This window comes from Chiroxiphia lanceolata, chromosome 16, assembly GCF_009829145.1.
Source record: "Chiroxiphia lanceolata isolate bChiLan1 chromosome 16, bChiLan1.pri, whole genome shotgun sequence".
In the NCBI taxonomy this organism is placed as follows: domain Eukaryota; kingdom Metazoa; phylum Chordata; class Aves; order Passeriformes; family Pipridae; genus Chiroxiphia; species Chiroxiphia lanceolata.
In genome coordinates this window covers 16,773,984-16,799,115 of record NC_045652.1, presented here as the reverse complement: position 1 = coordinate 16,799,115, position 25,132 = coordinate 16,773,984, and the positions used below count along the sequence as shown (strand labels likewise).

Sequence of the window (25,132 nt, the reverse complement as noted above, 5' to 3'; positions counted from 1 at the left end):
ACTGTTTATCAATACTGAGATCCTGCTAAAGACAGTTTAAGTTAGATAGGGTTGGCCTGAGAGGTTTTGTAAATTATTTTGACACTGTCGTATAATCTAAAAGTTCTGAAATTGAAATTTATTTTGTATTGCTTGTAATTTAAACATTGACAACCTGCGGTTTTAAAGGGAAAAAATTAATAGCTGGCAGTTATACTTAATATATTCTTTTCATGGCACCCTAGTGTTTCAGACAGTTGACAAAGATGCAGCAACTACATCTGACATACATCTTGTATCTGAACAAGAGCATCAGAAGGGGCAATTAACAGATATTACGCCCAGCTTTCCCACTGGCCTCCTCCCCCCTCATATCCCACAATTAAAATGTTTACCTTCTCTATGTTCCCCAATACCTATTTGTGACAGTCTCCACTTCAAAGGCTAAAGTGCAACACACCCTGGGAGTTCCAGCATATTCCAAAACTAAAAAGCAACTCAGCAGGTCAGATACCAAGGCCTGAACATATGTCCTCAAACTATGCTTCTTAGTACTTAAAATGAGAATGCAGGCAAAAGCAGTGTAGTTCAGCTACAAGAAACTTAAGATACAAAGAAACACTGATTCAGAATAAGAAAATCCAACTAAAAGCCTCACCTTTCAGTGCAAAGAGCACAGTACAGGTTGCACTTCCCAATATATACCAATCCCACACAGGAGCGGTTTGCAGAAACTGTAATGACTATTGTGTGATCCCTATCAATATTTAACACCAGTTTTCCTTTCATAAACTGTGAGTACGCCAGAGAGAGTGCCCTGAATGAACACAAGCCAGAGCAACATTAGATAGTGTGCTCTCATAAACTGCAGCAAACATCAATTCTCAGACCTTACATGCTCATGTCCATTTCTGCTCTGGACTTCTGCCTAAAAACAGATTGTCAGACTTTCCCTAAGTGACCAACAGCATCCTCTTTCTGTTAACCAATTGTACGTTTGTGTGTAGAGAAACAATATACTGAATAATTTATCAAACTCCATTGCATGCCAGTTTCCATTTATATATGCTTAGAAGTCTGTCAGATAGTTTAAAGAATTTAGCAATACAACTATCTGCCAACATTATTATTACCTCTAAGGAATGAAGATACTTGCCTAAAGAGAAAAAACATTCATTAAAAAGTGTCATTAGATGCTGTCACTGTCTTGTCATTATAACCTAAAATCAAGCATGTAATGGATGGAACAAAACATAGATTAAACCAAGCCTCAGCAGTACTGTATGCATCACACGGCTAGTAAATTGTGGTTAACCTAACAAGTTAACCTAATCGGTTAACTTTGACACTCTAGTACATACAGTCACATTAAATTAAATTAAAATAACATAGTAATTTGGAGGCATTTACAAACATGTATTTTGCTCAGTTTCAGCTTGACAGAAGTTCAACAGGATTTCTAAGAGCAAACACTTCTCTCCAAAAAAAAAAAAGGCATTTATTAAAAACTATACTATGTTACAAAGATATTTTCCTGAGACAACAGGATGCTCTTTTCTACAGAAAAGTTCTTTGAAGATCATAATAAGCCATTTTCTTCAAATTGCAGCAGACAAGCTCTACTCCGAGTATTAACTGTAGATATTTAAAAAGCATTAACATCAAACATTAGTCTTCTCTAGCACAGTGGTTTGCATTTATGTTGCATAGAGCTGCATCAGCACTCCTTCAAACCTCATCATCAAATGGTGTATGCAAAGATGACTGCAGAGAACTTAAAATTTAGCTCATAACCCAACACACTGCCCATCAATTCCACACATCTTGAAGAAGCTGACCATTAGTCAGCAAAACAGTCCGAAGCCAAACAATTTGTCAAAATCTATACTTTGATCAAGGTTCATAAATGGTTACCAATTACTACATTTAAATGAACAGATTAAAATCTCATATTTCAGTTATAGAAACTATTTTAACATAAATTTGTTTTGCAAAAGAATCTGAAGTCATACATCTATCTGGTGTGACATTTTTCGATCTCAGAAGTTGCCACATGAAAAACTGTTGCTTAATAGACCATTTTTACGAATAAACCATGTAAATTTCAAGAGCATTCAGCTATATAAAAGGAGGATTTTTTGTTGTTGTTTAAACAGAATGCTATGCTAACTGATTAAACAAGTCTAGGAGCCGACCCACCAAAACAACTATGCTCACCTTCATGCCCACTGTTATTTGAAGTTTCTCAAATGCTGGACGGTAAGCACTCATTGAAGCACTGCATAAAACTGTCCCCTCAAAAGATCTCTTAACAAAATATCTTCACAGAAATAACCATAATTTAAAAGACAAGAAGAGATCTTTAAAAATCATGTCTTGGTAATACATTCCACGATTAAACATTATATGAATTAGTGGAAGGGAAAAGCTTGGAACAGATAATTCTTCAAAGACGCTATTTTACCTAAAATGGCTGGCACCTCTGTGATAGTGGGAAACAGAAGTACTGTTTGTCTACTGATGTTCTTTGCTTTGTGCAGTAAATCCATAACAGTTCATACATGAGTAATGAGGATATCAGCTTCATGTTATATCAGCAAAAATATAGCAAATAGGCTCAATGATTTGGAAGCAAAGAGAACACCTCTGCATTATGAGACTGTTTTGACTCTTCATTTAGGGAATAAAGGTATTTTATCTACAAGACTGATTTTGTTTTTATAGAAATTAATTTTTCACATACAGAGCAATGCTGATCCAAGATTTTAGTTAATGTAAATGCCTTTCTCTAAATTTGACCACCTTACATACAGTGGCATTTCCTGCCACTAATTTCCAGGCTTCTAATTCCAAATTCAGGTAGGGATTAAAGCTAACGAAAGGATTTGTAAGAACCTGCATATCAGCCAGTTACACTCTAACCTCCTCTACTGCTAGGCAAAGCACTTAAGTTCCAAGCACCTTCAGGGACAGAGACTATTTAAGGCCTCCTTTCACCACCTTGAGCCTCAAAACAAATCAGAAACAGGAAACCAAAAAAATCTCCAAGTCAGCCTATGGCCCAAATAAAAAAATTTAAAGTCAGTCTATGGCCCAAATAGCTATAATGTAAACAAGCCATTGAGAATTCATCTCACATAAAAGAGATCTAGGCTAGCTCACAAGAAAACAAAAGCCATCTGTGATCGCAGCAGTCTATAGATCCCAGGCTACACCAGCAGCTACTCCTGAGGCACAGGGATGTTCAGGTGCTGCACAGCAGGGATGGGGCCCACTAACACACAGAAGGACTTCCAATGGCAGGCTCCTCGCCAGCAGCTTGAGGAGGCAAAGAGAACGGTTTGGTGTGAAGAACAGAGAAGAAGCCACACGGAGGTGGCAGTATATAGACAGAGTCTATAAAGGATCCATGGCACAGTCAAAAACTGTAAATTAAATTTCTGCAGGATTACTAAAGAACCGAACACCAAATTTAACACTTTCTTTTCAGAAGAATATGCTATGCAAGTTAATCCTTGTAATTTTTCACCATAAAGAATTATAAAGTATTTGCCAGGTGAAGTATCTACAGCTTGTTTTTTAAAGCAGAAAGTAACTCTCAAGTTCAGTATTTAGTCACACAGCAGAACAGTTCTTTCCTCCAGCCCTGCTGAGTAGAATCCATAAGATGTTAAAAATAAGGTTCTAGACCAAACAGCTAACTGTGTGCATGTTGTGTTCAGTCCTTTCAAACACTTTAGATTGTGGTAACTTTCCACAAGCTTAACTGCAAGTAAGATGTCAGAAAGAGAAGTGAGGAGGGAGGACAATCAGCTCCTTCCCCTTTTTTGCTTCTTTATTACGTACACATAATCTAACTTGGCCACTTGCAAAGAAAGATTTTCCTATTTGAAATACCAGAAACAGTGATTCCTTGGCTTCACACATATTCTTCAGAAAGCTCCAATACAAGGAACTTGGAAAAGGATTTTATCTTTCAAACATACTGTAAGTTCACTTGCATATTTTCTGATGCCAGAGATGTGCTAGTTCTACAGCAATCCCTACAGTTTTTCTAGAGAAAAAATAACTATATAAAATACAAGTTTACTGTTAAAAAACAAGAGTTACTAAAATATTTCACATCTTCATAGATCAAACTTATTTTTATTACTTTGCCGGTTTACTACATTTTTCAGTCCAACAAAGTGATTGTGCCCCTGGTTTCATGCCTTCTGTACAAAAATTCCTGCAAGAATTTCAATAGTCAGAATCTCTTTCCAAGTTTTTCCTGCACTGCTGCTTTCCAGCTGATTTGCTTTAGGGAAGTGCAATGAGCTCAAGACTGCTGGGTGTCTTACAATGGCAAGCTACAGCAATCTAATTATTGAGTTTCAAGAGCTACAAGAAACAGACATTACTTTGGTACTGTAAGTAAGGGATCAATAACCCAAAAACCAATTTGCTTTAAAGTAAACAGGCTACCTCCACAGTGGAATCATTGTTTAATTGAACATTGCTATTATACCCAGATTATTCCGTGGATCATCTCCTTTCTAAGGGCTACAAGCACTTCTTACATTGGAAATATGAATGTATGTAAAACCGCTCCTCTTAAAACTTTCAGTTTTTCAACCTTTGAGTACCTCTTCAACATCCAGATCTTTTACTGTTTTCTATTCCTGCAGCCTGCTCTGCTAAGGGATTTACAGAAAAATTATTCCAATGAAAAGCCTACATGAGTGATAAGCACTAATCATAGCTTTATGCTAAAAACTCAAGAGAAGAGAATATTAAGTAGATAGGTATGTAGGGAAAACCCCTCAAGCCTATCTGGAAATTTTACAGCTACAAATAACTACAAACATAACTCTTAATATAGCCTAATCTAATTCTTAGCATAGATGCAGAACTTACTCTATTGAGAATCCAGTTACTTAAAAAGTGTAGTTCATATTAGTTCCACTGGGAAAAAAAAAAACGGCAGCTAGTAGTTTTGTTTGGACAGATCCATGACTACACTGTAGGTTTTATCAAGTCAGAAACACTGGTAGAATCTAATAATTGCTAGAGCAGCTAAACATTCCAGTGAAGATGTGCTGCAAAAGAAGACATAAATTACCATACTCCCAGACTCTTCATTTTGAGAGAAAGGGCACTTCTTGATTTGACACCCAATATACTTACAATGAAGGCATTAACAGCAAAAACTAAGACCACACTGATCTCTGCAACTAAAGCAGCACTAAAATTTTTTCCCTCTTAAAAGTACAATTCCCCCCTTTTTTACCACGTCTTCAGAAAATAGTAGAATGTTTTTGGAATTGTCCTCACATACAAAAATATAGAAATTAACTGGTTTGGCAGAGAATTGCTGGAATATTCCTTTCAAAGCTGCGTCCTATTCCCCTCCCTCCCATTCCATCTTATGCATTGACAATAAAATAATCACAGAACTCCATCACGCAAATCATTAACTCGGTCACACAAACATTAACAGTAACTTGCTCAGAGCCTCAGAAATACCGCATTTCCCACATGTGATATCCTCTGCATTAAAAAAACAGCTGAATTGAGCCACCTCTATCTGGTGCTGTCTGTCAGTACACTCACCTGACCAGAGAAATATCAAACAGAATGGAAGAGAAGGAATGAAAGAAATTACCCTGAAAAAAAATCTCTTAATTTTTACAAAAATGGTTGTCAACTTTGTTCTTAATTTTCCCCCCTCTGCATGTTTCTCTTATGGGCAGGGACTTAAACTGTATCTAGAAAAGGAACAGAAATGCAAGTACTTTGGAGAGAAAAACCTCAAAAGACAGGCAATAAGCAAGGGCAGAAGCACAAAGGGAAGCATACTCCTTGTTTAAAAGAGTCCAAGTAAACAGAAATAATTTCTGATGCTAAGAAACAGCTATATAGAGCTCCATCAAATAGCAAAATTAATGCCTTTAACAACCAAACGTTGGTTTGTTTCATAGTCCTTGATGCAGCATCTCATGAGCTCTGTAGGGTTATTCCATGCAATATTTCCATTCTTCAGTCAACAAATATGATTATGTGCAACACCCTAATGCAAAAAATCACTGAGCATGAAGAGGACAGCATAGTGAAACAGGATGTCAACAATCACCACGGCTATGCCAGTCTGCACACAGAAGAGTGCTGCAGAGTGGAGCTTGGCAGCTTGGAACTGAGGGAAACAACACATGACCTAAAAGCACAGCAGCACGCACACAAGGATAAGAAACACAGCACTGCCGGTTAAGTTACACCAACATCACTGAAAGCTGGGGGTTATTTTTCTTTTCACGAGTGAAGGTCTACACTAAGTAAACTGTACAACCTACAGCGTGAATTAAGATTTACCATTACCACACCTGTCTACCGGCTACAACTCCATCTTATATTAGTCGGTGTACACAAAATGTCACAGTTTTACAGTGTCAGACTAACGTAAACAACTGTGTGAAACGGCGTCCTGCTGTGACCCTCACGATCTTCCTCACGCGTTTGTTCCCACTACAAAAGAACTCGATTGCAGAGTAACAGCTGCCTCCCCCAGGGTAACAGCCCCGGCTCTCCCCGTGGGAGACGGCCCGGCAAAGCTCCGCCAACGGCCCGTACCCGGAACCGGCAACGGAGCTCCGCGAGAGGCCGCGGGGCGGCCCCTTCACTCTCGGCCAAGGCCTCGCCTCCTCCCGCGGAACGACCGAGCTCGGGCGGGGAGCGGGGCCCTCACGCAAGGCCCGCGGCGACCCCGGAGCGGGGGGCGGAAGGAGGACTGGGAGCAGCAACGCCGAGACCGGCCCCACAGAGGGCAGCGCCCGCCCGCCCGCCTTGCTCCAACGGCCGCAGGCGGCGCGGCAGCCAGCGAAACTCCACCGCGCCCCGCCGCCAGCAGAGCGCCGGGCACGGGCGGCCACCGCTCACGGGTCGGCCCCGGCGCCTGGGCCTACTTATTCCGCAAGCACCCCGCGGGCCGCGGCCCCGGGCGGACTCACCAGGGAGCTGCCGGTGCAGGCCATGGCCCGCCCGGCCTGCGGGCCGCCCCCCGCGCCCGGACTCACCAGGGGGCTGCCGGTGCTGGCCATGGCCCGCCCGGCCCGGGGTCGCTCCCCGCCCGTTCCGCGCCCGGCGCTCGGCCCAGCCCGAGCCAAAGGGGCACCCGCGTCCCCCGCCCGTGACGTCACCACAACAATCCCCCCGCGGGCGGGACTTCCGCGCGCCCCGCGCGCTCACTGGAGGCCGCAGCTGCTGCTCACGCACGGGCCGGGACAGGGCGGCCCCGGCAGCCTCCGCGCCCGAGCCGGATCGAGCATGAGCAGTTGTAGGGGTGACGCTTCGCAGGCTGCGCTAGGTGAGGGCGGAAAAGGGCGGGGCCACCCCTCCCTCCCGCGCTCACATCCGGATTTATGCCACGACGCCGAGGGAGGGGCTGGCCGTGACGTCAGCGCATGGGCGGGGCCTCGGGAGCGCAGCGCGGGGCTGAGGTGCGTCACTGCGGCGGTTCCGGGGCGGGTGTTCGCTCTGGGAACTGGGGTTCCCTCCCGCGGCAGTTCCTACAGCCTCTTGTGTCCCGTGGCCCGCAGGAGCCCGCGGGGCCCGTTAACGGCGCCCTGTCAGACCGTGTGCGAGCGTCGCCCCGGCCCGCGCCCGCCGGACCCAGTGGGGACCCCGCCGACCACGACACTGCAGCGGACAATTGGAATCCGTCAAGGAATTCACAGAATTGTGAGGCATTACTCAAAAGGATGAGAGAGAAAAGGACAAGAGCCAGCCAGCTTTCCTGTATGATAATTGTCTCATCCTTTTCTTCAGCGGATGAGTAGAACAACTGATAGTAATCTTCTAATAGGTTGGGTGCGTGGGTCAGTGGGGATGTGTAGTTTATTGTTGTAAGCCTACCTTCACTCATTTTCAGACTGTAGTCACATTTTTAGGCCTCTCAGAGAAACTCTGCCAAGTAGCAAAAAGCTTTTGTGTAGCTTAGGCATTCATAGAATCAGCTGGGTTGGAAGGGACCTTCAAGATCATCAAGTCCAACCCTTGATCCACTACTGCTGCGGTTACTAGACCATGGCACTAAGTGCCACATCCAGTCTCTTTTTAAAAATTTCCAAGGACGGAGAATCCACCACTTCCCTGGGCAGCCCATTCCAATGTCTGACCACCCTCTCTGTAAAGAAATTCTTTCTAATATCTAACCTAAACCTCCCCTGGCACAACTTGAGACCATGCCCTCTTGTCTTACTGATCTTTGCCTGGGAAAAGAGACCAACCCCCACCTGGCTACAACCTCCTTTCAGGTAGTTGTACAGAGTGAGGAGGTCTCCCCTGAGCCTCCTCTCCTCCAGGCTGAACAGCCCCAGCTCCCTCAGCCTCTCCTCACAGCACTTGTGCTCCAGTCCCTTCCCCAGCCTCGTTTCTCTCCTCTGGACCTGCTCCAGCACCTCAATATCCTTCCTGAACTGAGGGGCCCAGAACTGGACACAGCACTCCAGGTGTGGCCTCACCAGTGCTGAGTCCAGGGTAAGAATCACTTCCTTGGACCTGCTGGCCACACTGTTCCTGATAGAGGCCAGGATGCCATTGGCCTTCTTGGCCACCTGGACACACTGCTGGCTCATGTTCAGCTGCTTGTTAATCCAAACTCCCAGGTCCCTCTCCAGCCACTCTGTCCCCAGATTAATGCTGTAACTGTGTTTGTGGCTACTGAACGCTGCTCTTCAAAGAGATCTTCCTGGTCAAAAGGCAGATTCTTTTCCATTTCATCTGGCAACATTTTTTTCTAGATAATATCACAATGGTCCACCCAGCAGATTGACCAGTTGGATTTATGTTTGTTTATGTCCGTGCATATTTTTATAAGGCTCAAAAAGTATCAGGCTCATCATAGAACTAGTAAAATGTATGGATTGCACAGAGCTAAGTTTAGAGCTGTTTCAAACATTACACAACGTAGAGTTGTGAACACAGAGAAAGGAAGCAACAGAGAAGCGCAGATTTATAATAATATTACATGATAGTTCTGTCAGACTGACATGAAAATGCTGGCCACTTTGTTCTGGTTGCAGGTGATACACACAGCATGCACTTGGTAGTCCCAGGAAATGAAAGGCTTCACAGGCTTGACCAGAGCCCATATTATGTCTCATTACTAGATTGTAGTTCTCTATCTTCCACTGGAAGGATACTTAGAGGCAAAACTCAGCCTTAGAGTAGTTCAGAGATTCTAGAAGAAGCTTTAAAAAACATAGCTTGATCCTAATACTAGTCTCAAACATGACACACACAAAAAATGAACAGAAAACCTTAAAATAAAAACACAAAGCAAAAGGACAGGGGAAAAAAGGAGTTTTATAGACTACTTTTGTAGAAAATTTGTAGTATTTCATTTTGGCTGAATAAAAATGAGGCTTTGATTGTTCCAAGGACCTAATTGTAAAGCAGAGGTATTTTGTTCTTTTTTTCTAGCGACAACAACTAACATTTATAAGTAACTCCATAAAAGCAGAAGCAGCTGAAAGTTGTTCCATCTGAAGAACTGCTGATGCTGGAATATTATTGCAGCTTTTTAACCATCAGCCTCTCATCACCTGCAGACTCAGTTGTTATAGTCTTCCTGTCCTGCCCTAATGGACACAGGCAGCATCATCTTTGACTTTTCATTTCTCTCAAGTAATTTCTGACTACATTCAATCTCTCTGTTTTCTTTTGCTTCTTTATCTCATGAAGTTTTTTGTTCTCCCTTCCATAGGCTGACCTGCTGCTCCTTACCATATCTGAATATAATCGTTCCCACTCTGATTTTGCTAATACTCCTAGTACAGAATACCTTCTTAACTGAGCAAGATTTTATGAAACTGGTTCACTTTCTGTGCAGACATGTTCATAAGCAAGGGCTATCAAGATCTGAGAGATTTAAGATACAATTGATCTGACAATTTCAGAAAGCATCCCTCTGATTCTGAAGATTTGAAATTTGAGACACTACATCAAACCACACCATGGGGTCTAAAAGTTTAGGATCGCCAAAATCCTTCAGGTGTGTAGTCTTGTTATATGATTTTCTTATCCTGAGGAAATTATAGCAACTCTTAATGACAGCAACAGCACATTCTTCTCTTGCCATTAGATTGAGGTATAGTAAAAGAAGCACACTTGAATACAGTTTTCACAAGTTAAAAACCACAAAGGACCATAAATGGGATAATATTTTCAGATATCAAGTAAGCCCTTTGCTTACAACACTGAAAACAAATCACTGCTGTTACCTCCTATGGCTGTCATGCAAATTGGATGTAAACTTCTCCTTCTGTTCCTGTTTTTCTCACAGTTGAAGACTCCTCACAACAATTCTCTGGCCTAGCATGCTTTTTGGGAAGGATGTCTCAACCTACTTTGTTACTTATAAATGAAATCTTTCTTTGCCTTGTCAAAACTATTCAGTGCTAATGGTCAGCAGAGAGACAAGGGAAGCACTCCAAAGACGGAGGAATAAATGTGTGTGACTGTACATATGCATGTGCCAGCTAGTTTAGATGCATGTCTACATATCTCACTATGCTTGCTAAAACTGTTGAGCCTATTAAATTGAGGAGATCCCACTAAGACTCCAGAAATCTGCTTGGTGGCAAATTAATTGTGTATAGTATTTTCGAGGACAGAAAGTAAATCTCTAGCTATCCAGCTCAGAAAGGCTGTACCTGTTGTGCAGTTAAGACAAAGGACTCATCACCTTGGAGAGCCAGTAGGCCTGGCCTGTATTGTGATTAAGTAAGCCTCATGTGTGCTGTTCTTGCTTTTCATCTTTCTCCATTAGATCAGCCCAGCCACTTAACCTTGAGATAAATTTTTGTTAAAATCAAAGCAGTACATGAGGCTTAGTTATTGCAAAATAAAAAGTTAGAGCCTTTCACGATAATAAAGATCAAGGTCCACTGTCTGATGATCTTTAAATAGAGCAATTACAAATTCTGATCAAATCAGGAACCACTTGAAGTCATCAATGCATAAAGAAGCAAAATTACCTTCTGTAGCGAGAATCATTTATTGTGATTTTATGAAGAATTATGCATAGTTTTAAAAAATTATGGAGTTTAAATCATGGTTCATCACATTGCAAATATTGCTGCTTCCAAGAGGCACACAATTCCAATAGCTCTTCCTGAGGAAAAACAGCAGGTCTGCTGCTGCCTCCTTAGACCGGTGGTTACTGGACCTCTGCTGGCAGGAGGTTAATTCAGGGAAGGGCATGGTAATGTATCTCTGAGACAACAGATGTTGCTGGAGTTGGGCTTTGCCATGCCTATAGGGGTAGTATTTGCTAGCCAGAGGACTTGGTCACAATCTTCTTCTGAAGTACAGGAATTGAAGATTTATTTTAAAATTATACAAGTTTGCAATCGTCTGCACAGTCACCATTTAAGCCACTTAGGAAGACAATGTTGGGAGGTGAGAGAAGAGCACCAGAATCTTTGTAGGCAGTATTTCTCAGGGAAGGTCACTGATCATTCTGATGTTTGACAAGACTATTGCCATCAGAGAGCTTCAGTGGTTCAGCAGGAATCAGACCTCCTGTGGTATCATTGTCACACAAGGTACAATAGTCACTGCCACTGAAGGACACATCTTCTATCTCCAAAGATTCCTGAAGCATAAGAAAGTCACCCTTTCCATGCTGTGAGTGAGAGGAATAATTCCTTCCCATGCTAGGGCTCTCAGAATTGTCTTTAATTATTTCAGAGATTTTCAGGCCAACTGTGTCATCAGCATGGTTCGGTGCAAACAATAGTCCTGGCCTCACTTCTATCTCTTCAGCTCTTATATACCTACTGGGGACATATTGCTGGCTTGGACCTGGGGCAAATACAAAGTTTTCTTCTGCAACAACCAGATTTGTGCTTTCCAGAGGTTTCCAGGAGATCTGGGAAATCAGGTCCTGGGTGTTTAGATCAGAAACTCTATCTGCAGTCACTTTGCTTGAGTTGCTGGCCTCTTCTCTTCCAAATTGGCTACAAGCCTCATTAGGTCCAACCCAGTCCTAGTGAAAGGATCAATAAGTTTGGGTCATTTTTCATAGTTATTCCAAAATATTCTGTGTATATGGCTTTGGCACAATAATCCAGAGGTTTAGTGCACATCTAACAGGCCAAGTTAGAGTAATAGGGTAGACAATCTAGCTGCTAATTTCACAAAGCTTTACAAGAAATTTTACAAGATTTCACCTCCAGAATATAATGCAAGCTACTTGTATTGCTTTGGCTTTGAAAGGACAGGGTGCACCTTTTAGATTCAGCCAGAGTTCGAAGTGACTAGAGGGGTTCTACTTCTAAGGAGTGAGAAGTTGGACAGGAGCTCTGCTGGTCAGCTAGTATGTGGAGACAAGAAACTGAGGAACTGTAAACTCTCAGGAAGAGCAGAACCACCTGTCAGTAACTTTGCTTAGGAGCTAGAATGATTAATCCCAGAAAAAAAAAAAAATCCTCCCATCATGAACTGAGGATCATAAGAAAGGAATTAAACTTATTTCTTACCTTGAAATTCCCATTGTGCAAACTATAGAGTGGCTGAAAGAAAGCAGCTGGCGTGGGAATGTTAAAGCAGGTGAGACTTTTTGCCCTAAAGTGAGAAAACAACTCTTAAAAAACCCAGAAAATTTTCCTGTATTCTGTCTCCATGATACTGATTGGACGCAACCTCCACACTTACCATGACTTCTGACATCTCATGCAATCGTTTGTCTGCTACCTATGCATGCATTTAATGTTTCTAGCCTGAAGCAGTCTTAAAAGTTTCTTAGGAATATCCAAAAACTTATTACTGGTCTATTACCCATTATATGCACCAAGCTATTGAAACATTTGTTTATCAACTTACTTGATCTAAACCACTGTTTCTGGAAGTGTTTTAGAGAATTCTAGCTTCATTATATTTAGACAGAGAAATTCTGCCAGACATTCTTGCCCATTTATTAGAGTCTATCCTGTAAAATACTTTATCGCATTTTGTCAAGTATTCTGTTTCTCTAAGAATGATGTGTGTGTATGGAGCATAATAATGTATGTCAAGGCAGAAAAAAAAAAAGGTAGGAGATTTATTTTTGCTCTGACAGCATAAAAAATGGCAGAAGATGGTTGAACCAAGGTTCTAAACCACTTTGTTCTCTGTAAACTTGATCTCAACAGAATCTGAGTCAGTCCAGCTTGCCTATATTGGTATTTTATATACCGACTGCTGCCAGGTATGTCACGAGTAGCTTAACACTGACATCAGTTTAACCACCTTTATGGATTGCTAGGTACTTGCACTTTTAATTTATCTACATGAAGCTTAACAAGAAATTTCCATGGCTTTAAATTTCTTTAACTCCAAGAGACCCTCATCCTTGAGTTTTAGCTGAGTTTGGGAGTCACAAGGGTACTTTGGTCTCCTTAAAGACTGTATAGTGGGTCATTAACTATCATCAGCCAAGGAATATGTCATGTCCCACGACTGTCAAAAGAGGGTTTGACAATGACTGAGCCTGTGCAGGAGAAACAGGAAGGAAAAGGGATATAACAACTCTTGATTTATCCTCTTCAGGCCATAAAGATCAAGGGGAACTTAATGAAAAACTATCACATACCTTGAAGAAAGTTTGCAGTTCCAGAATAAATAGAGTAGAGTGCCCAAACTCAGAGGAATGAACAAGAGCTGCATAGTGGTATTTAAGATCTTCTCAGACAGTTTTGGTACATCTAGGAAAACAATCAGCACAAAAATTTTTAGCAAAAGTCTAGAAGTCAAGATAGAACTCCAAATAACCAAGCAATCCAAATTAAACAGGCTGCTAAAGTCCTCGAGGAAAGTAACTTGGCTATGAATACTTGAAGAAAGCTAGTTCTGTTTTGTAAAGCTCCATTTTTCCACATATCTTCGGTTTTTTTGGAACATGGACATGAAATGAATTAAGATGAAAACAACATTCTTTGTACCTGCTCTTTGAAACACCGTTGTCTGGCTCCACTCACTCCACTGACTGTGGTAGGAATTCTCATTTTCAGAAACTTTGCAGCGAACTCTTGCAGTGTAAGCAATGCCTCTGCGAAGCTCTGTTGCTTCAATTTCTATCTGTGGCAGTGAACTGGATGGTGTCTTGTTCAATGCAATCTGAAAAGTATTGCAAAGCATTTCTGTTAACAAGGCTGGGCAAAGGGATGGTCTTTTAAATACTCTTTTTTGTTGGTTTTTTTTCCCTTTTCTTTTCCAAATTCTCTTTTCTTAGATGTAAGAAGAGGGCCTGCATGAGGATGGGTGATTTATGAATGTAGGGGTCATGAGAAGAGTTATTGATCTTCAGAGTAGATTTATATAAAATCTTTCAGACTTCATATGGGAAACCAGAAAGGCCAGATTAAAAGAGTCAGCTGGCAGAGAGCCCTGAGCTGATTGGCAAGGCTGTTGTGCCCAAAGAGCAAGGCAGCATCACTATGTGTCTCATCCATTACCTCCCAGGACATGCTGTACTCCTTATACTGCAATTCATATTGGAGAATTTCAACGAGGTACCAAGGCACATCCCACACACTCCACCATATCTGGCACTTGCTGGCCGTGGCATTGCTCTGGAGGTTCAAAGGTGGATCAAGTTTTACTGTAAATAGAGGAGGAAGGTTTTTTCACAATATTTGGAACGTCACAAAAGGAGATGCATGATACCAGGCTGACTAAAGTCTTGCAAGATAAAGATTGGTCCGAAGAGTGATACTAAGACCAGAAGTAGACCAAATTAGTTTCCAGGTTGGATCAGAGCAGCAACAGAACTGACATAAATTAATGATAACTCCAGCAGTCTCTGGGGATAATCTTGCAAGCAAAGAACCACTCTGGATGTCACATTCCACCCTAAAAACATACCACACATATAGACACTAGGTACTAGATACTAGTATTTCAGATATTAGAGCATTTCTCTGAAGTACCAGGCCACAGGACATTCGATTAAATCCATGACTTTGATTTCTCATTACATAATTTCTCAGGAAAAAGTAAAACAACAAAACAAACAATTGTGGCAATCTAATTGTAAATTATCTATGGCACAAGAAAACATGATGCAAGTGCAAAGTCTTCTTGAAAGATGCTCCAGAGCCAGCCCTCTCTAAAGTCCTAGAAAGGTCAGAATGGAGAGACTCAGGGACTGCATCCTCACTGGTACAGTCCACACAGCACACTCTCCAGGAATGGACAGTCTGGCTTGTTTTCATTGTTTCCACTTGCTGTCTTTGAGACACCCTTTGTTAGAGAGCATATCAGACCTACCCCAAAGCTGCTGGGCAGAGCCACAGCTCACGACTGCCCTTGTTCATACTTACTGTGCTTGCGGGGATTGTACACTGGAAAGGTAACGTATTTGTGATCACGTCCAAAGAAGTTTCCTTGGAGAGAGACTCTATAACCATCTGTTTCCAAGATCTGGCTGGCTAAATGAAATGTGCAGTGGTACTGATTCTGCATGCTTTCTGTGGCAGTCAGTTTGCAGCTGGCGTTGTGGCCCTTTGACCAGAGGCTAGAAGAATAAAAAGGCTGAAAGTTTCTTGGAAGGCATACAATGAAGTGTTTTTTCAGTTTATGAAGAACATGTGGCAGCTTAGCACACCACCACACTCCCGAAGACCATGAACCTCTTTAGTGCAGAGAGCACAGAAAGCAATCCTAAAGCTGGCTGGCTGGCAGGGCTGAACAGGGAGGAAGGAGATGCCTTCATAACCTCGCTGCTGAAAGCACCAGACCTTCAAGGAGCTGCATACAGAGCCCAATATCTGCTCCCTCTGAAAGTGAGAGGGCTGCATGTCATTGCCAGGAAAGCAGCTGGGTAGGGGGGAAGTGGGTGGACAGTTAGTTACAACTGCACAGCACAGAAGCAATGAGTTGTATATTAAGGCCTCTTTTGCTAGGAACAAACATCAGTACTGACAGCAAAACGTGTTGGAAGTTGGTTTGTTGTTTTGTGGTGTAGCCATTTATTAGCAAATTTTTCACGTTGCATGTGATCCCACAAGAAATGGGGATATCACAGTTTATCAGCCTGGCAGTTCTTCATAGATCTAAACCCCAGTATTATTTAGAGCTAGGCTATTTTTGACTTAACCCTACCAGAATGAGGCATCTAATGTCAGGATGGCTTACCCTCATGTAATAGTTACTGGTGGTCAAGACAATGTTATTGTATAATCTAAACACATTCATCTCAAATTATCCTGTCACATAGCAAACTATTCACCCTATTGTTTCCATTAGAGGAAACACTATTCAGATAATATTCTAAATCACAGAATTGACCAGGTTGGAAAAGACCTCCGAGATCATCAAGTCCAACCCTTGGTCTAACACCGCTGTGGTTCCCAGCCCATGGCACTGATGCCACATCCAGTCTCATCTGAAAAACCTCCAGGGACGGTGAATCCACCACCTCCCTGGGCAGCCCATTCCAATGGCTGATTACTCTCTCTGTAAAAAATTTTTTCCTAATATTCAACCTAAACCTCCCCTGGCACAGCTGAAGACCCAGCCCTCTTGTCCTACTGCTGGTCCCTGGGAGAAGAGCCCAACCCCCCCCGGCTCCCCCCTCCTGTCAGGGAGTTGCAGAGAGTGAGGAGGTCTCCCCTGAGCCTCCTCTTCTCCAGGCTGAACAGCCCCAGCTCCCTCAGCCTCTCCTCACAGCACTTGTGCTCAAGTCCCTTCCCCAGCCTCGTTGCTCTTCTCTGGACCTGCTCCAGCCCCTCCATGTCCTTCCTGAGCTGAGGGGCCCAGAAACTGGACACAGCACTCCAGGGGTGGCCTCACCAGCACTGAGTAAATCTGTTATTAAAGCTTATAACTCACTGGACTTATGTATGTATATATATATATATATATATATATATATATATATATATACACACACTAACTAATAGATTAAACCACTAGTGGTTTAATTTCTAGGCAAAAAGACAAGAAATTATTAGAAGTTGATTAGGGTGCTTCATGGACGATGGGCTCTGGAAGTTCCCAGATCACAGAGACTGAAGGCCAGGAAGGAAAGGCTCCCTGTGCTGAGGCACCTGCCAGAACAGTTCACTGGGTGGATAACCAGAGCTGGCAGGAGAACATGCAGCTGTGTGCACTGTACCTCAGCTGCCCCAGCTGAGGCTGTGGGCCCACAAAAGGGAGCAGCTTCCAAGGTAGCCCAGGTCTGGGGTGATGGGGTGGCAAAGGTAGCTGTGCCACAGGTCTCCTCCTGCTGTGGAGGGAGCAAAGCCCACAGCTCGACCCCATCTCTGCTTTTCCATGCCATCCTGCCCATGCCAGGGCTGGGGCTGCCACAGGCAGCGCTCGGTATGTGGCTCTTACTTGGTGAAATGCAGGTGGAAAGGTCCATCACCCACGGGCTTCTCCGTCACCCACGTGCAGTTCACGGTAGTTATGTAGTTATTCAGGCAGCTCAGGCTGCCACAGAGCTCTGCAGAGGAAGGAGACCAGAGCTGGATTCATGTATCACTGGATGAGGCCTTGCTCAGTACATCAAATAAATGCATTACTTGCTAGTACTTCCTTTACTGACACTGCATCTAATCTTCCCCATCATGTTCTTCCTCTCTTGTACCACACTTCACTGCATGAGATGAGTGTAAGATCTTAGGGCAGGGACCTTGGGCAGTAGCTACACTTTTTCTGCTGCCCAGCTTATCCAGTATGTGCTCAGTTCCCTAGGCTTGGCATTACCAGCCAGCTGTACCGGTTCCTGGGACCTGGGAAAGGGCAAGATCTTGGGTTGCATATTTAAGAGTCTGTGAATGAAAAATGAGCACAGGTATGTGCCTGTTTTCCTACGGTGAACCTATTCCAGATCTCCTCTTACCTCTCCCTCTTCCTCCACCAAAGAGCAGCACAGCAGTAATACACAGCCAGAGGCCCAGCTGCCACACAACTCCTCCCATTCCAGATAATATCTGAAACAGAACAATTTTTAGGAGCAGTTTTGTCAGTATTTGTACCAGCAGGTTGAAGCTTTACCTACTTGCTTCTGCAAGTGTGATGCAAGCTTATCTTGAATCTCTCAGGGCACCAGCTCAGCTATATAATCTCTTCTATAGGAACTGGTCTTCTCATGGCAGTAAATAATACTTTGTACAGGAATCTAAAGCACGACCTGCATTAAAGGAAATCTTTAATTCCTGCAATTTGATCAAGGGTGGGTGTTTCATCTTTCTGCATTTTTGGCATCTGGTTTATGACAATTTAAGAGCAGCAGAGAGCCACAGTGGGTTGGAAAAAATGTTCATGTTTCCCTGTATCTCGTTTCTGACAGCAACCGAAACCAGATGCTTAGAGAAAATCATAGCAATAGAGCATAGATATTCTTCTCTGAAAACATTCTCAGCCTCCAGATATTTGCAGCTCAGGGGCCTCCTGGAGCAGACATAATTTCTGCATATTCAGAAAAGAGAAACAGAGAATAACTGGTCAAAGCTCCTGGTCAAAGCATTCATTGAGAGATGTAGAATACTTAGGACCTAGTCATTACCCCAGTTCACAGAAGGGTTGTGTAAGGATGTTTGAAGTGTATCTTCTGCAATATGGAACTCTACCTCTGTACAGTGTTAAGCTGGACTCACTTTTTTTTTAAATTAGAAATTCCGTTCTGTGAATTCTCTCCTGATGAAGTTTTAATTTAAAATTATACTTTTTCACTGAAAGCTTCTGATTTGGTATTCTTACGGCAAAGTTTAATACGAAGAATATGGACCTGATCTACTCAGCAATACATGGTGTTTTTAAAAGATGTTTTCAGTTTGCAATACTTGCTGTTACCTGAACACAATGAGCCCAGCACTGCTGCGAGGAGTGTGATGCTCCAAGGAGCCTGAAACCCAGAAAACATGGAGTGAGTTTGTAGACACAGACCACTAATAAACAAAAACAGTTTCTTGAAAAATTAAAAGAATTTTGGAGGAACACTGTTTGCACTGCTTGCCTAGCACGTACACTGAACTGAGCTCTAGGGCTGGGCTAACGTAAGGGTCTGAGAATTTTCCGTCTTAGAAGAGCTTGGGTTAGTTATTATTAAAAAAACAAAAACAAAAACCCCAAACCAACAACTATCAACCAAAATTTGCCAGAGATTATGATCTCTCTTTCAGGACAAGCTGGGGAAAAGGGAGAGAGTGTCAGGATAGGAGAAACACTAAGTACAGCATTAGCACAGGACCAAACAGATACAGCCTGGCTATAGAATAAGATCATGATTTCAAACCAACAAAGGATCTGAAGTAATCTAGAATAGAAGTGAGCGAGAAAAAGCCTACGCTTAGCAAGGATTGTGATATTTAAATCATTAGGATTGTTTTACTGAAGGGATTAAGTGATCTGATGGCTACAACAGCAGGAACTGGACTCCATGACCAAGAGTATCCTTCCAGTCATGCATTTCACAAAGCTATACAGCAGCATCTACATCAAACTTCTTGCCTGTGATCATGCCTGCTTATGGTGTCCCTTTTCTGAATCGAATAGTAAAATAATTACAATGTTTCAGAAACTTATCAAGAGAAAAGGAATCTTTCTGGCTACCACTTCCCCACCTCTTCATTTATGGGTTTTTGGTAAGCACTCTGTTTTGCTGCAGACCTTCTTCAGAGTGGGGGTTGTCAAGAGGAAGTGTCACCAGTAGCTGATTTTAGCTGCAGGAGGCTGGGAGGCATGAAGCCTCTCCTGCTTATCGTTCTAATCAGGGTTGCGTGTGATCCCTGAGATAAATACAGTAATAGTGACTAAATATGATATAGACAGAGCTGCATTAAGTAGAATTATACATGTGCTTACAAGAACTCGTTCAGGCACACAAACAAACAAACAAACATAGGTCAAGATAAGTAAACCAGGACAGACTGTTTCCAGGTAATTGCTATTGATTTTATAAACTCCCCCCACCCCACACAAGAAGTTCTTTGTTCAGTTCTTCAGTGTTCAAAATGTGTCAGACATTTCTGGCTCTCTAGCCCACCTGGAAACAAATACAGCATGTTTAAATGCAAATTTTTGCATTAGAAGCCATGAATGTTAGTCATAAGTAGGTCATGTAACACTGAATTCTGAAAGGCTTATCAGAAAATTATTTCAGGAAATAGCACATAACCAGATGAACCAGATTCTGCAGTACATCAATGCAATTAGAGGAGCTAACACACAGACTGTGGATGCATATGAGTTAAAAGAAATGTTATTGTAGCTACATGTAATATTGAATAATTTCTTCTGTTGGGATCCATACTTTAGACAAAGAGATGCTGTCAATATAAGAACAGTTCTGGAAAGGGCTATAAGAATGATATGATCTTGGATAACTTTCCTCAGAAATCAACAATTAAAGACCAACTAAATCTCTTTAACTTAACCAAAGGAAACACTAAGTAGTAATTTTACACCAGCCATAAGTATCTTACATGGGAAGGTGATTTCACATAGGAGAAAAATCTTTTTTTTTTTTTAAATCTCCTAGAGACAGATGGAAAGAATGCACTTGTTAGACACTGAAGGTAGATACAATTAGACAGAAATAAAGTGTAGAATTTGTACAAGGGGAACTACCTTTATTGCTGGAACCTCTTGCCTAAACATATGATGCAAGGCTTGTAGTCTATAAATCTTTCTTGGGTATCTTGAAAAACAATACAAAATCCCCGTAGCTCAGATGGAAACCCAGTGCCAGCAGCCCAGGTGCTACTACAGCAGCTGCCAGCACTGGAAGACAAATCAATTTTTTAGCCAGGTTGCTGCTGGTTTTTTGCATTCTAATGCCCAGTTTCTGCCACACTGGGCAGTTGTGGGTGAAGCCAGAAAAGCCCCATGAAAACTGGAGCAAGTCCAGAGGAGGCCGTGAAGATGACCAGAGAGCTAGAGCCCCTCTGCTATGCAGGCAGGATGAGAGAATTGGAGTTGATAGCTTGGAGAAGAGAAGGCTCCGAGGAAACCTTAGAGCCCCTTTCAGTATCTAAAAGGGCTCTAAGAAAGGCGGAGAGGGACTTTGGACAAGGGTATGAAGTGACATGACAGGGGGCAATGGCTTCCCACTGACAGGGGACAAGATTAGATCGGATACCGGACAGAAATTCTTCCCTGTAGGGTTGGTGAGGCCCTGGCACAGGTTACCCGGAGAAGCTGTGGCTGCTCCATCCCTGGAAGTGTTCTGTGCCAGCTGGACAGGCTTGGACAAGCCCATGGCAGAGATCACTTCCAACCCACACCATTCTAGGATTCTATGATGCAATGAGTGGTGTACAGTGGGAGCAGACACAGCACACCTGGACCCTGGAACACTGTTTCCATCCATTACATCTTAGTAATTAGTGATAAGTGGCCCACTTTCCCTTGGCCATAATCCCTTCCTTTGCTTACATCTCTTCCAGAGGAAGCACCAACAGGCACTACAGAAAAGCAGGACACTGACTGGCACCTATGAAGTAAAACAATGACAGGCAGTAGCACATCTGTACCAACAGGTACATCCATCCATCCATTAGGACTAACCCAAGTGTACATTCACCTTTATACTACTAGGTGTGATTAGAGGGGTATCCATTATGAACAATCATCTCTGCCTATAAAGAAAGGCTTTTGCAGGTCCTTTAAGAAAAATTAGCCATAGATTGTCTACCTTCTTAATACCTAGGCCTCTGAGCACATGCCTGACAGAAGCACATCAAGTGCACACAGCAGACTCACACGATCAGCATGCCAGCTGCTGGGGAATGAGGAAAAAGGGTTGGATTTCTCAACTACAGAGATTATCAGAGAGAACCCCATATAACCAGTCTTTTTCTCCGTTCATCTTTGGAGAGCCATCTTCCCATAATTTGATGCTCACAAACAGACTTGCACTTTTAGATTTGACATACTTGGATCCGAGAGAAAAACCTGCTACAAAGGATGACTACTGCAATAAAGCAATATCCACACACACGTGTATATATACACACACACATACATTAAAAAAGTATATTTTTGCCTGCAAACTCCCAAACACTGAGGACTATTTTGGCTGGATTCCTTTACATTCATCTCTTGCAGTCAGAGAGGAGTACCTAAAAAATAAGTTCTTCAGGGTGGTCCTTCTTTTGAGCACAATCCATCAGAATTAATGTAATAGTGTTGTTTTGTGCTCAGCAAACTAGCAGAACAAAAGCACAGGGACCCTCCTCATGATTCTTTTGTTCTAGGTTTCTAGTACGAGAAACAATATATAATTCCACATTTAGGGATAGAAAATATTTTTCAACATTTTAGCTCAGTAGATGTATCCTAACATTAGATACTGGCATACATGGAACAGAAATATGTTAAACTGTCTTACCAGCTCAAAGAAAATGTCACTTTTCGCACCGCTTCTGTCCCTTGATAGTTTGGGCTTCGTGGTTTGATGATCATGCCGTAGCAGCAGTGGCATAATAAAGCAGAGCATACTGTGCCTGATTTTAAAGATAATCTCAAGAACCAATGAAAAACTGCTCAGATTATCAGATTGAGTTAAAGTAGCTGTATCTGCAATTACTCAGTCATGGAGAAACTGAGGAATTTCTGCTAAAGGGTTAACATTTAAAAGGCCAAGCAATTTGCTGAATATAGAAGTATAGGCTTGCAACTTTTATATAAAAAAGGGCCAACAGAAGAGCTTTCTAAGTGACCTAAAGTAATTTTCTAGCCCTGTCTGGATGTGAGGCAAAACTGCTTCCACCCAAGTCCTCTACCAAACTATGCTCAGACTCCTGGAGCACCCTGAGCTGCCCTGTCCTGCGCTTCCCCCACAGCCAACTGCTGCACTGTGCTCAAAGCACAATTCTGGAAGCAAAGGCAAAAAAAGTATTGCAGTGCTTGTGTGTCCTGATCCCAGAGCATATGAGGAACAGATCTTCCCACGCCCAGCTGCAATGGCAGTGTTACAGTCAGGATGCATCAAGTCAGTCCTGTACGTAGGTCTAGTGCCGAGAAGGGGGAGAGAGAAGCAGTCAAAGAATAGACCAAATAACAGTCTGTCAGTATCAGCTTCTGGGGCCAAGAGACAAGGAGGCAGAGGCCATGTAGAAATGGAGATGGACATTTCCAAATTGGTACAACAGAATGAATTAGGGTGCTTCCCCTAGTACCTGCTTTTTGGCCCTAACATTCCTGGGAAAACATAATTTTTCCAAATTAGATGCTGCTAGGTAAGGGACATTTGCAGTTTGCTCCTAGGAGATACTGAAAAACCCCCACTTCAAACCCCTCCACATTCACAGTGACAACAATTCATTGGCCAAAGGGCAATTGTTACAGTTTGCTTCAAAGGGAATGGCCTCCCTTATTTTAATACTCTTATGGCAGGTACCTGCCTGCAAAATCTGCCTCCTAGGGTGACCAGAAGTAACTTCTAGCCAAATATAGCACCAAACCATCACCCTCTACCAAGTGTACAGCCTGATAGTGTTGCAATAATAGAAACAGCTCCTTCAGCAGTTCTGGGGCCAATGATACAGAGACAAAGAGCAGGCAGAACTGAGATGTAAAGGGCCATAGAAAGATAGACGAGTTTCCCCTCTTCCCTTAAGCAGCTGGGGTCAGTTACCACAATGTAGTTTCTGAAGTGAAAATAGCTGTAAGATGAAGCTGTAAAAGACTGTGTTGAAACCATCAGAAACACTTCTGCCTAGTACACATTCGTGTTGACATGAGCATGATGCAAAAGCCCTTGTAGGACAGTGTGGGGCAGGCTCAGCTCATCCAGGCAGTGAAGTTGGGGTGATCCTCTGCAGTTCCTAGATGACACGCAAGGGACTGGTTGTGCAGCAGGGAGGATGTATTAGCATGTGAAGACCTCCCACAATTTATCACAGCTGATGACAAGAAAAATGGAAAATAAGGAGGGAAGGAACCAAAAAACTTAGTATCTTAGAGCAGTGCCCAGGAAGCCACTGAGCTAGGGGTATATTGAGGGAATAATAAAAACATGGGCAAAACTAAGCCATATAGGTCCAAAATCAACATAGCAGACACCACAGCTATTCTGAACAATCAAACCAGGGAGGGGGATGCATAGCAGTACAGTCCCAGCACTCACCTGTGAAAGAGCTTCTCTTCATTACAGTACTCCCTTCTGTTTAGGGAGCTGTGGAGATGCCTATAGTCTCAGTTAAGAGATGGAGAAGAGGGAAGGGAGTTTATTGGTATCACAGCAACAACAGATTATCACTGCACTGGAAGCAAACATCATTCACCACAAAGATTCTCTCAGGACAGGACCTCCTACAGCCAAGCAGCACTATGTCTACATAAGACGTAGGTCTTCACATTCACTTTCAGTATTGCAGTAACTTTTAAAGACAATTAGGCTAAACAAATCAGAGATAGAGAATGTCAGAGGGAAACAGATTGACAGTTACAGTGCAAATTGCAGTTTCATAGTTGGCTTTATTAGCTAGCAGAAATTGCTCAAAATCTGTGCTACTGACCTGTTTACAGCAGTAGAGCAAGTCCAAGGCAGAAGTTGCAGGCACATCCAGCTAGAACAACATTTCTGAAATTCTGGCATAGTTCTAAAAGCTGCTCAATTAACGTGCTTGAAAAGTGCTGGGAGATAAGCTGACTCAGTAGCCTAGTAGAAAAAGTTTGTCTGGAATTATATATTTTGAAGACTTTTCATTTACAGACCCCACCTGGAAAGGCACAGTCTTTCTGAAACCTGAGTTGTGCTTGTTCTCTTGGACATACATTTCTATGGTGATTAAATAAGAACTGGCTTTGATCATACCCCATGGACTGGTCTGGGACCTCCATAACTAATAAACTACTACAGCTGAGTTTAAAGAGCCAAAAGGCTTTAGTAGGAAAAGTAATACCACATGTTGTTTGGAAAGGGTGGGGGAGCCTTAATGTAGCAAACATGCTTGCCATTTGTTATGCTTCTAAGAGTCCCTGTACAGCCAAACTCCCAAGTCATGCGAGAACACCAGGGAAAATAATTTAATGTTCTGTACTCTTCAAAAGGTTACTGTAAAAAAATTGCACATCTATATAACCCAAAGGATAATTTTCAAGGTACTTAGAATTCTAAAAAAAGACAACAACCAACCAACCAAACCCAAAAACAATCAATCATAACAAATCTGAGACATTAATA

General features: G+C 42.5%; 2 protein-coding genes across 10 annotated transcripts in view; both read right to left on the bottom strand.

Annotated features, from left to right (window-relative positions):
* PDPK1 (3-phosphoinositide dependent protein kinase 1) overlaps positions 1–7,362 on the bottom strand; it is a 30,129-nt gene extending 22,767 nt beyond the window's left edge. For 2 of the 9 annotated variants that reach the window (XM_032703426.1, XM_032703433.1), the window contains exon 1: positions 6,963–7,067. In XM_032703426.1, coding sequence (XP_032559317.1) covers positions 6,963–7,052 — 90 coding nt within the window. In that variant the 5' untranslated portion in view covers positions 7,053–7,067. The other 7 variants (XM_032703432.1, XM_032703427.1, XM_032703431.1 and 4 more) reach the window with 7 other exon arrangements.
* Positions 7,363–10,967: 3,605 nt separating this feature from the next.
* Positions 10,968–25,090, bottom strand: LOC116794636 (interleukin-9 receptor-like). The gene is made up of 11 exons (XM_032703435.1): positions 24,465–25,090; positions 24,074–24,133; positions 18,796–18,847; positions 17,843–17,933; positions 17,335–17,443; positions 15,318–15,511; positions 14,451–14,596; positions 13,938–14,112; positions 13,589–13,700; positions 12,498–12,582; positions 10,968–12,004 (listed from the first exon to the last, which is right to left on the bottom strand). The coding sequence occupies exons 1-11, from the start codon at positions 24,542–24,544 to the stop codon at positions 11,465–11,467; spliced, it is 1,644 nt and encodes a 547-aa protein (XP_032559326.1). The 5' UTR covers positions 24,545–25,090; the 3' UTR covers positions 10,968–11,464.
* Between the last annotated feature and the right edge of the window lie 42 nt (positions 25,091–25,132).